Source organism: Podarcis vaucheri, assembly GCF_965113315.1.
Source record: "Podarcis vaucheri genome assembly, chromosome: 7".
Taxonomy (NCBI): domain Eukaryota; kingdom Metazoa; phylum Chordata; class Lepidosauria; order Squamata; family Lacertidae; genus Podarcis; species Podarcis vaucheri.
Window position 1 is genome coordinate 75,067,782 of NC_138765.1, and position 12,431 is coordinate 75,080,212.

General features: G+C 48.8%; 1 protein-coding gene across 1 annotated transcript in view; it reads right to left on the reverse strand.

Annotated features, from left to right (window-relative positions):
- Window positions 1-12,431, reverse strand: part of VWA1 (von Willebrand factor A domain containing 1) — a 37,892-nt gene that overhangs the window by 3,668 nt on the left and 21,793 nt on the right. The window contains exons 3-4 of the mRNA XM_082230188.1: window positions 3,794-4,072; window positions 8-280 (exon numbers count right to left, since the gene is read on the reverse strand). Of these exons, the coding sequence (XP_082086314.1) occupies window positions 8-280; window positions 3,794-4,072 (552 nt within the window). The remainder of the gene's footprint in view (window positions 1-7; window positions 281-3,793; window positions 4,073-12,431) is intronic.

Consider the following 12,431-nt stretch of genomic DNA (forward strand, 5'->3'; position numbering starts at 1 on the left):
TCCTCACCTTCTGCCGTGCATGCCTTGGCCGACAGAGCTTTCTCCTTGCCCGATTTATAAATGGCAGACACAGTCACCAAGTAGGTGGTGTTGGCAGTCAGGTCATCCAAGATGGTGGAGTTGAGGCTCCCGTCGACCTCCACCAGCTTGACTGCATTCCCAGGCAGGGGCCCATACAGGACCTGGTAGGAGGACACGCTATCCGGGGTGGGGGCCCAGCTGACCCGGATGCTGTGGGGCCTGGAGTCTGAGATGAGGACTCTTGCTGGGCTGATGGGCTCTGTGGAGAGAAGGTAGACAGATTGGACAGGGGGCACTGTCAGGGAATGGTCTGAAGATGAGGACTGGGGAATGAAGACCAGCTTGTCTCTGATGGAGAGCTGGAGGGGGAAAATTCGCCCCCTCCTTGTTCACAGCGTGTTCAGAAGCAGAGAGAGAGAGAGAGAAGCTGGACAGCTTAGAGAGGAGTCACCCAGACAACAGTTGAAAAGGTACATTGCACAAACAAATCTGCACTCGACAGACGAAAGGTTATCTGATTTCTGACATGACTGAGGATCGCAGAGCCAGAGACAAAGAAGTTTGGAGAGTTAAAATTGAGCTATGGAAATATCGATGAGAGGCAGGACTGAGATTTGGACATGCTCAAGGTTCAGACTGTGGGAAGTTGTAAAATTAAAAATTACAATTCAGAAGATAATTGGAACTTTTTTAATTTAGATTTTTATTTTTATTGGATTATGATTTGATATGTTAATTGGATGCCTTTTATTGGAAAATTAATAAACATTCTAACAAGAAGAAGAAGAAGAGAGGAGTTACTCAGTTATGAGATAATGACAACAGAATCAGAAGGGAGGGGGCAGCTAGTTGAGACGTCTCTTGAGAGTGTGGGGGACCCCTCCCCCACTCACCACGGACTCGGTGGTTCGAACGTATCATAGAGCAAAGGAGTCAGAGGGAGGGAGGAACTTCCCATTGGCGCCTAAAATGCTGCGGAAGTCGGAAGGAGGATTAGACCTGCCAACTGCCCTCTTTGTGGAGAGCTGTGTATTTGTGCTCGCAACATGATGCTGCAATAAAAGGACACGGGTGCTGCTGTGGGTTAAACCACAGAGCCTAGGACTTGCCGATCAGAAGGTCAGCAGTTCGAATCCCCGCAACGGGGTGAGCTCCCGTTGCTCGGTCCCTGCTCCTGCTAACCTAGCAGTTCGAAAGCACATCAAAGTGCAAGTAGATAAATAGGTACCACTCCGGCGGGAAGGTAAACGGCGTTTTCGTGTGCTGCTCTGGTTCGCCAGAAGCGGCTTAGTCATGCTGGCCACATGACCCAAAAGCTGTACGCCGGCTCCCTCAGCCAATAAAGTGAGATGAGCGCCGCAACCCCAGAGTCGGTCACGACTGGACCTAATGGTCAGGGGTCCCTTTACCTTTTTAAACCTATCAACTGCTCGTTAGTTCTGATCTGTGAAGTGACCGAAGGGAGGGGACGACTCTTCATGCCTGACAAGTGCAGACAGATCTGGTGCAAGGCATCTTCTGACACACTCCCTCAGTTAAGATGGGAGGAGGGCAATCATGGCCATATCTGTAGTATCAACTGAATAAGATTTTATTCCAAACAACAACAACAACAACAGAAGGACTCCTGGCCACTCCTTGCCTATTGTTCTTGGCATCTGTCTTGTCTTGAGAGAGAATGGAGTGCGCTCCGGGGGTGAAGTCACACCTGCATTAGCAGCACCAAAGTGACCCCCGCAGGGCGCAAGCCTGGGCAGTGTAAGGGGCTCCTGGGCTGCCCAGAAAACAAGCCCTCCCCCTCAGCCTCAGTGATGTAGACCAAAGGAAAGCAGAGCAATATGTTTGGCACCTGCTTGGCTAGAATGAGGTATACACTCTGGGCGGAATGAGCCACCCAGAGTGGTTGGGGAAGCCCGGCCAGATGGGCAAGGTATAAATAAATTATTATTATTATTATTATTATTATTATTATTATTATTATTATTATACAAGGCACCATCCAACCATCTTAGGGACTCCACTCTGGATTTGTGTAAGGTTTACTCCTTAGCCTTTTCTTCTCCCAAAGATAGCCCAAAAGGCAGTGGAGGTTTAGAACCTGAGTCTTCCTTCTCATAGATGGCCTCCCTTCCCAGGTTGATGAGCCCCACCTGCCCCTCACTTCCCTCTACAGCAGCCTTTCTCAACCTGTGGGTCCCCAGATGTTCTTGAACTACAACTCCCATTACCCCTAGCTAGAAAGGCCAGAGCTCAGGGATGATGGGAGTTGTAGTCCAACAACATCTGGGGGACCCACACGTTGAGAACCGCTGCTCTACAGCATGTGCAGAAAACATCTTCTTGACCGTTGGACCCAATATTGGTCTTGTCTGCTCAATCCCCCAGAGCCTGTCTTCTCAGACATAGGGTGCCCTCATCTGGTTTAGCCAGCCAGTCAAAGCCATTTCCTGGGGTGTGGCCACTGCTGCATACTGATAGCTTCTAGGAGTGAAGAATTCAGGGAATCTATGACAGTGTAGAATATGAACCTGCAGCAAGGACTCCTGATATTGGGGTTCCTGTGACAACTTTTCAGCAGTTGCCTTCTTGGTAGTGGCGCCCTCCCTGTGGAATGCCCTCCCATCAGATGTCAAGGAGATTAAGAACTACATAACTTTGAGAAGACACCTGAAGGCAGCCCTGTATCGGGAAGTTTTCAATGTCTGATGTTTAATTATGTTTTTATACATGTTGGAAGCTGCCCCAGAGTGGCTGGGGAAAACCAGCCAGATAGGTGGGGTATGATTAATAAAATTATTATTATTATTAATTTATTTCCCAAACTAGGTATAAATGAAAGTTGAGGCAGGTCATAGCCACTGTGGCTGGCTGCCACCTCTTCCTCCGTGAATTTCTCTATCCCTCTTTTAATGCCATCCAAAAGTTATTGGCCTTCACTGCCTCTCATGGGAGCAAATTCCATACTTAGGCTCTTGTCTGCATGAAGAAGTCCTTCCTTTTATCTATCCCAGCTGTGACATAAGCGAACAAAGTGTAAGAGCTGCTCCAAAGTGGAATGGCACTAGCATCCCATAATAACCCCCTTAAGAGCAGTTTCCAACACAATGCAGAGACTGAGCCGTGCCAAACCTCATCTCACCATCTGCTTCCTGGTTTCCCCCCCCTACTGAGAGGAGTTTCACCAATGGCAAGAATTAGGTGCCTGACGTGAAAACTTGCTTATCCCGGTAGAAGCAGAGGTAATTATTTCTCGGCCCTTAAAATCCTGGAGCTGTCATTGCAGTGAATGAAAGGAAAACATGACCAATTGCTTCCGTATCTATTGTGTGGGTCAGCAAACCTTGGGGAAGGATGAATTGAAGCTTTTTTTTTATCCCATAGGAACATTGGAAGGGCCTTATGTCCCATCAGATAATGTGACCAGTTAGTTTTGGGGCAGGAGGAAACCTCATGCCTGGAGGCCAAATGTGTCCAACAGGCTTCTCTGAGTAGCCCTTGAAAATCTCCCCAGACCGCACACCCCTCACTGATTCTCTTTTGCCCCTACTTGAGAATTTTTACCTGGCTAGAATGTATCCTTGAACTCTGACAATTTATTTTATTCATTACTATTTATTCAGAGTTAAAGCTATGGTTTTCCCAGTAGTGATGTATGGAAGTGAAAGCTGGACCAAAAAGAATGGCCAGAGAACTTCTGCCTCTCAGTTGGCCACTGGCTCAGTTAGGATGGCTTTCCATTGTGCCCACCCCCTCCACACCTTCTTTGTCTTACCTTCCAAGGTGGTGACCCTGGTGGTTTGGGGTGGCATGTATCTCTCGTTGGACTCGGGAATGAGGGCGACCTCGTACGTGGTTTGGGGCACCAGGTTGCTCACCAGGAAGCTGGTGTGGTCACCTGTCAGCTGCTTGGTGAGTTTCCGCCTGGGGTCTCCGGTCGGGGCGTACTCCAGGACATAATAACCCGTCTCCCGTGTCAAAAACTTGGGCCAAATGAGGCGGAAACTGCTTGTTGAGATATCGGTCGCACGTAGACGCTTGGCCTGGATGACACCTGGAGTGTAGAAAGGCACAGTGATTCATTGATCGATGTTTTTTCCTTAGGTAGGGAAGGGTGAATATATCCGTTCCAGTTTCTCTGGGTTAGACATGTCCACGAAATGATTTACAGTGGTACCTCGGGTTACATATGCTTCAGGTTACATATGCTTCAGGTTACAGACTCAGCTAACCCAGAAATAGTACTTCGGGTTAAGAACTTTGCTTCAGGATAAGAACAGAAATTGTGCAGTGGCAGCAGGAGGCCCCATTAGCTAAAGTGGTGCTTCAGGTTAAGAACAGTTTCAGGTTAAGAATGGACCTCCGGAACGAATTAAGTTCTTAACCTGAGGTACCACTGTATTTGCCTATCTAGATGATTTACACTCTGCTTCTGTTTAAACAAAACTCTGAGCAGTTTGCAACATAGGCTAAGGTACCTTAAATAAACAGCAAACACCCAAAATATCAGAGGGTTTCTACATTTCGTGAAGCACAATTAAGTACAGCATCTTCTTTAGTACGAAAAGAAACATTGCACGTAAAAATCAGCTACGAAAGCAAGGGAAATTCATGGCAAACAAGGAAACAAAACAACCTCAAAATAAGCGGTAAAATGTGACAAATGAAAATCAACAAGAGCGTATTGAAATACAATGGTACCTCGCAAGACGAATGCCTCGCAAGACGGAAAACTCCAAAACGAAAGGGTTTTTGGTTTTTTGAGTTGCTTCGCAAGACGATTTTCCCTATGGGCTTGCTTCGCAAGACGGAAATGTCTTGCAAGTTTGTTTTCTTTTTCTTAAAACCGTTAATACAGTTGCGACTTGATTTCGAGAAGCAACTCATAGCACGCGGTGTGGTAGCCTTTTTTGAGGTTTTTGAAGACTTTGGTGATTTTTGAAGCTTTTCCAAAACTTTTCCGACACTGTGCTTCGCAAGACGAAAAAAAAGCAAGACGAAAAAACTCGCGGAACAAATTAATTTCATCTTGCGAGGCACCACTGTAATATGATTAGACAACTAGGCAAAAGAAAACCGACTTGCTCATCTCAGCCACCATTTGTTCAATCAATTAACTGTGCCATTAAACCAGTGGTTCTCAAAGGGTATGGCAGGAGAGGATGGAAAGTGTGGTGGAAAAATTGAAGGACAATCAAAGAAACATTTAAACATGTCAGGGTTACTACACTGATACTATAGTATCAAAATAATCTTGTTTGGATTTACAACCAGAAACAGCACCCACACATTGGCTATTCTTCTGCAGTTTTCCATGACATATTGTTGCGAAGAGGGATTTTCAAACTGACACGTATCAAGGAAATAAGCAACTACCTGACTTTTAGAAGACATCTGAAGGCTGCTCTGTATAGGGAAGTTTTTAAGGTTTGATGTTTTACTTTGGTTTATAATTTGTTGGGAGCTGGCTGGGGCAGCAGTCAGGTGGGTGGCATACAATTAATAAATTATTATACTTATTACTCCTATTATTAAGATCAGAAAAGGGAAAGGTTTCCTTGTGTTGATGAGGAGATGAGTTTGTCTCAAATTAGACCTAATATAAATGAAATTACCCAGCAAAATCAAGCTCACACATCTCCTTGAGTTTGTAGACATACTAAAGTGCACATGTAAGAGGCTTTGCTTATAATACAGTATTTTGGGAATGATTTGTGTTCTTATGTAACTGCATTGCTTTATACTTTATCAATGTCCCATGATCATATTGTAAAGTACTGTAGTTGTATTCTGTTATAAATCAAGCACTGCTGGGGGTTCTTTCTTTAGGTTTTCCAACGTATTTCTTATCAATAAAAACGTTGGTGTGGCATGAGCAAATTTTTATTCTTAAAGTGTGACCCAGAGAAAAAAATATTGGAGACCCACTGCATTAAAGAAACCAATTCGATTACATTTCCAGACCCTGATATAGCAATGAACTTCAGTAGGTCCGCTCTGAATAGGACTAGTGCTGCAGTGCTGCAGACAGCCCCACAACTTGATATTATGTTTAGATTAAAAGTACTTATTAAGGAGGAGGAGATGCTCAGGTGAGTCAAACATGCCCCATCCCCCCCCAAGTGTGTTTCTGCTCCCTGCATCTCTTCCCCAAGACCAGCAGGTGGAAGCAGAGACAACATCATCTACATTAGTGTGAGCAATCTGAAGGTTAGAAATTGGTGGGTCTCTTCCCTTCTTATTAGGGAGAGAATGCCTAATATACAAATTCAACAAATGAAATAAAAATAAATAAACACCTGGGGATATTCCAGGGGGCAGGGTTTGCAGATCTCAAGCTTGGGCCCGAGAATTGGATTTTAGGGACTATTCTCGGGGCTGTGAGCTACTCTTAAATCACTGCATTTCAATCTTGGGTCTAGGATAGGTTTGAAGAAGAAGAGGAGTTTGGATTTGATATCCCGCTTTATCACTACCCGAACGAGTTTCAAAGTAGCTAACAATCTCCTTTCCCTTCCTCCCCCACAACAAACACTCTGTGAGGTGAGTGGGGCTGAGAGACTTCAGAGAAATGTGACTAGCCCAAGGTCACCCAGCAGCTGCATGTGGAGGAGCAGGGAATCGAACCCGGTTCACCAGATTACGAGTCCACCGCTCTTAACCACTACACTACACCACACTGGGTTGGGGAGCCAGTGGTCCTCCAGATTTTCCTGGACTCCAACTCCCAGCATCCCTCTGGCCTTGGACCATGCTAGCAGGGGGCGATGGGGAACAGCAGCTCAGCAATATCTGGAGGGTTAGATGTTCCCAACTCCTAGAGTGAACAGCCAGATGTTCATCCTTGGCTCCTATTCAATTGCATGAACATCTCCCTGCAGACCCAAGCAAGACCTTGATTAACCCTCAGGTTAGATCCCTTCCTGGTTATGAGTGCGACACCAGGAGAGGCCAGCAAACCAGACTTTAATGTGCCAAAAAGGTCAGCTGACATCAGTGCAACACCAGCTGATTGACAGGTGGGCAGCCCAGCCCACCAGTGACACTCGGCCCTCGAGAGGTGGGGTGGGAGAGAAAAGGACCTGATCCGCGGGGGTGAAAAAGGTCCCTCACCCCTGTTTTAGGTGGCGATGGGATGTTTCATTCCGTGTAGACCCATTCAAATGAATGGACCTCTGTTAGGCATGCCCATTCACTTCAATGGGTCTACTTTGGGAAGGTCTAGCACTGGATACAACAAAGCAATGTTTATTACGCCATAGGTTGTAAGGCAGCCCTGCCATAGTGGCAGGTGGGATGTCTTTCTTATTCTGCTGAATGGGGACTCAGTTTCATGCTTCAAACTCCTGCCCTATGGTGCCCCTTAAAGGACATATTCTGTTCACACACACCCCTTAGCTGCCAAGCTCCTAAGCAGGCCTGTTGATGGCTGTCAGTGAAAGAGGGAAATCAGTAAGAGGGAGGAAGGGGCTTGCTGCGGGTCTGGAGGAAGCTTTAAGCCTGCTTTGCCTTCAGTTAAAAAATAATAATAATCAGGCACTAGGCAGGCCAGGGGCGTGTGAGCTCCTTGTGTTTTGCCTGGCTAGTTTTCTGCTCACTACTGTACAGAGACAGGCTCCAGCCCATCCCAAGCCAGGTCCTGCCAAGGCACGGAAATCTCTCCAGCACGCTCGGCAGGCCTTGAAACTGTACAGACATTACCCCAGAGGGCCGCCAGGTTGCTAGAACCGCGCAGGATCACGTCGCTCCCCGCCCAAAGCGTCCAGACAGATGCAAGCCCTCTGACAAACCTGAGAACGTTGAAAGCTTCATTCATTTCCGTAGCTGAGATTTGGAAACCGGAACTTAATTGCTTCCTAGCTAGCTGTAGGCGATGCATAAATTCTCCCTGTCCCTCTCCTCTCTCTTAGCCTCAGTCCTCCCATCTGCAGCATGGGTACACCCACATTGTGGCAGATGAGAGTCAACTGCCTACAGGCAAATAAATGCAGGGTGCTCAGTTAAAGTGGGCTTGGTGCTCTTGTGCAAAAAAGATAACAATAAAAAAATGCTTTGGGTGTGGAGGGGAATTGCCTTTTTTGTTTTTGTTTTTTGGAAGGGATGTGTCAGGGAATTGCACTGAAAAGTGTGGAAGTGGTAGGTGGGGCCAGAGGCAATAGGCGGCGAAGTGATGAACGGGAGTTTTTAACAGGCTATTTTCTAAACACACCCTTCTCTATCCTCTGTCCAGACAAGCAGGAGGCATGATCAGAGTTCAAGCACACATTCCAGCTAAGTGAAAACACCCAAGGAGGTTGCTGAGCCAGGTCAGCGAAGAGTGTGGCTTGGGGAGAGTCCCGATGGCCGGATTTGGCCCTTCAGACTGAGGCTCACCACCTCTGCCTGATAGCGTCCTCGCTCTTTCTGCTTCAAACCCTCATTGTCTTAAAGCTTTCTTGTGCTGTTTCTCCTCTTTGAGCTGGTAAGCAGCTCTCCCCCCTTGAAGCAGCTGTTTCCAAAGCATCTCTTAAAAAACCGAACTCTAGGGCATTTTCTTCTCAACATTCTATTTGGCTTTGAGTCTCCCTCCTTCTTGCCGCTGAGTTAATATTGACCCAGGCCATGCCTCCTCACCAGCCAAGCCCCTCTCTCCAGGCCACACCCCCTTTCCCAGGCCACACCCCCTCGCCAGGCACACCCATTTTCTCCCCAGGCCACGCTCCCTCACCAGACATGCTTTGCAACTTCCTTGAGTGTTTTCTCCTGGCTGGAACTCTGATCATGTCCATCGCTTGCCTGGCTGAAGAATGAGGAGGAGTGAAGGACCGCGTGTGTAGAAACTACCGTATTTTTTGCTCTATAAGACTCACTTTTTCCCTCCTAAAAAGTAAGGGGGAATGTGTGTGCGTCTTATGGAGCGAATGCAGGCTGTGCACCTATCCCAGACGCCAGAACAGCAAGAGGGATTGCTGCTTTTACTGCGCAGCGATCCCTCTTGCTGTTCTGGCTTCTGAGATTCAGAATATTTTTTTTCTTGTTTTCCTCCTCCAAAAACTAGGTGCGTCTTGTGGTCTGGTGTGTCTTATAGAGCGAAAAATATGGTAGTTTAGCATGTTTTTAAAACCCACATTTGCATTTCTTGCTCTGCCCACTTTGGCCTCTGGCCACACCCACCCCTGGCATCCCCCACCCCCCACAGAAGGTTGCCCAGAAATGAAGGTGGCTCTCAGGATGAAGGGGGCTCCCCTGCTATAAAAGGAAGGGGAACAGAGATTACACCGTTGCTGTCTGTGCTCGCTCGGCCGGGTCTGTTGCTGCAGACACAGACAGCCCCAGGGAAGAAAGGTGACATCACTCAGCCTGAGAAGAAGCAGCTACAAGTGTGTGTGTGGGGGTGTGTGTGTGTGGAATCCAGGTTGTCAAACGTGCAATTGGCATGTGAACCTCAGGCCGTGCCTTCCTGCTGCACCTCATTCTCGGCATGACACTCGCCCTGCCTCCCTGTCAACTTGGTGATCAAACCTTGGCAGGCGCCCCGGACACAACGTGAGTGGCCTGCTTGCCTGCTTGCAGCCAGTCTTCACAAACTGAGGAAATGGCTCCTTTAAAAAGGTAAAGGGACCCCTGACCATTAGGTCCAGTTGTGACCGACTCTGGGGTTGTGGCGCTCCTCTCACTTTAATGGCCGAGGGAGCCAGCGCACAGCTTCCGGGTCATGTGACCAGCATGACTAAGCCGCTTCTGGCGAACCAGAGCAGCGCACGGAAACGCCGTTTACCTTCCCGCTGGAGTGGTACCTATTTATCTACTTGCACTTTGACATGCTTTCGAACTGCTAGGTTGGCAGGAGCAGGGACCGAGCAATGGGAGGTCACAGGGATTTGAACCGCCGACCTTCTGGTCAGCAAGCCCTAGGCTCATTGGTTTAACCCAGTGGTGTAGCGTGGGGGGTGCCAGGGGTGCCGGCCGCACCGGGCGCAACATTTGGGGGGGCGCGTTTGGCCGGCCCTCCTCGAGGAAGCAGGAACCCCCACTGTCCTCGGACCTCCTCCGAAGCCTGGCGGTGGGGCGGAGAGACCTCCCCGCGCCAGCCTTCGGATGGCTGTCCTGAAGACTTGTGGTGGGAGCAGTGGCGTAGCGTGGGGGGTGCAGGGGGGGCCTGCCGCACCTGGCGCAACATCTGGGGGGGGGCGCGGAAGAGACTCGAGTGCTAAAATCCAGGGGTTAGGGGGCGCAAATTACTTGCCTTGCCCCGGGTGCTGAGAACCCACGCTACGCCACTGGTTTAACCCACAGTGCCACCCATGTCCCGTGGCTCCTTTAGAAATCTGCAAATGCCTGGCACTCCAATCCCCAGAATCCAGTTCCCAGGAGCCTTTGGGAGAAGCCACATGCTTTCAGTTAATCTATGGCATGGATCTGATCTAATACCGTGTCAAGGGCACCTCGTTCACATTTGTTCAGATAGACTGACAGCTGCAATATTGGTTGCTTCGCCCACTTTTGCCTCTGGCCCTCTGCACACTGGCATGTGGCCCCTGGAAGGAGATGTGGCCCTCAGGCTGATTTTAGAATGTATTTTAATTGATTGTGATTTTCTGTAAACTGTGTTACTTTTACTGGTGTTAGGCACTCTTAGCCCAGCTTTGGCTGGGGCGGGCGGGCCATAAATAATATTTTATTTTATTATTATTATTAAAGGTTCTACACCACCAAGCCAGCCCCCACCTGCCTGCCTTCTTACAACCAGTCCAAGAGGTTGCCCAGTCTCAGTGTTGCCCCTTGTGGAACTCAGCAGGGAAGAGGATGAGAGGGACAACACTAGAACAGGAAGGCACTGCCTTTTAGTGGCTCTGGCGCCACCTACTGTCATGCTCCCTGCTTTCCGTCCTACCAGCCCCAAAGGGCACTACTGCCCAGATCTCAAAATAATAATATCTCAGCCTGTGAGTTCAACAACCCTCAGAATTCTATGCCTGCCCTGTCATTCCCTCTCTTTCTTTGCACCTGTGGGACAGCAAACAGAGAACAGAAAGTATTGAGAGAATCCTGCACCCTGGAATGGAAGCAGTGATGGAGTTTGGGCTTGAAAATTTCAGCAGCTCGCTGTGCGATGCCAGAATTTGGTGCCTCCTGCCTCTCGCCTTCCGTTGTTGTCATGGTTGCGGCACCATCTCAGCTCAGCACCCAGTACGGGCAAACTGGTTGTGCTCTCCGAAATCCAGCTCTGATCGAAGGCCAAAACTCTGTAGTGTGTCTATCTCTGAAAAGCACAAGCTGCCCTTTCTGCTTTGCGCAGATCACATGCAGCCGAGGAGAATTCTTCTTTTCTGCCTCTTCCAGGTTAAGGGAGTCCACGGAGGCGGGGCAGGGAGGGATGGGCAGCCAGGAAGCATTGCTTTGGCTTGAGCTGAGCCAGCCCTGCGGGCAATGCCAACCAGCTGCTGGCAGATGTGGGGAATTCAAGGAGAAACAAGCCCAGCTTGACGGAACAATGCCCGCCTTGTGCCTCTCGACAAAGGGGGCCTTTGAAAAAAAAGGCCTCCTATGATATCATAGTGCAACTTCTGGGCGTCTTCCTGGGCAGCCATGTCTGGGTGGTTCAGACGCCCTCCCAGCCCCGCAGCTCAGAAGCTGGTCATCATTCTGATCTGTGGCTTTGCAGAAGCCTTTGCCGACCTGGTGCCCTCCAGCAGGTTTGGGAGACCAGACATTGGAGGGCACCAGCTTGGCGAGGATGGCTTTATCTGCTCAGAGGAGTCCTGATGGGTGTCAGTGGGTGCAAGATGGGGAATGGCCTTGGGGTGAAAAATGGAAGCCCCCCCCCCATTGCTCGGAAGGCCGCAGCCATGTGCTGCAAATGAGTCAAGGGCCACAGAGGTTTCCATGGCAGTGGAGATTGTTAACCTCCCAAGGCCTGACCTTGCTTGAACAGAGTGGTTGAATGGACAGAGAACAGTTTCCTGGAACCTTTCTCCATCCAAGGGGGAGCAGGGGGGAGCAACAAATCTGATTATTACCTTTGGGCACTAAGCTGCTTTTCATACAGACTAACAGTCCCCCCCCCCCGGTCTCTATTCTACATCCAAACAAGCAAGATATATTTTTTTTTATCCTTTTAAATTCCTATTCATTTTATTCTTGCATGATTTTACTTTGCTGGTATTTTTGCTGTCATTCTGTGTTAACGATGCCGTTCCTTCTTTTTATGCTGTACACTGCTGAGAGACGTTTAAATCTTGAACGGTTTTTAAGTGCTTTGAAAGCAAGAAGGAGCAGAGTTCTGGGACGCTCATGAAAGCCATACTGGAGGTGCGGGGCAGGGAGGGTGTGGGGAGCCGAGGGGAAGGGTGTGTGGCCTGGGTACAGTTCTGAGGGCCAGAGAGGGAAACTTGGAGGGCCACATGATGTCAGCTGACTGACTGATCAGTGGG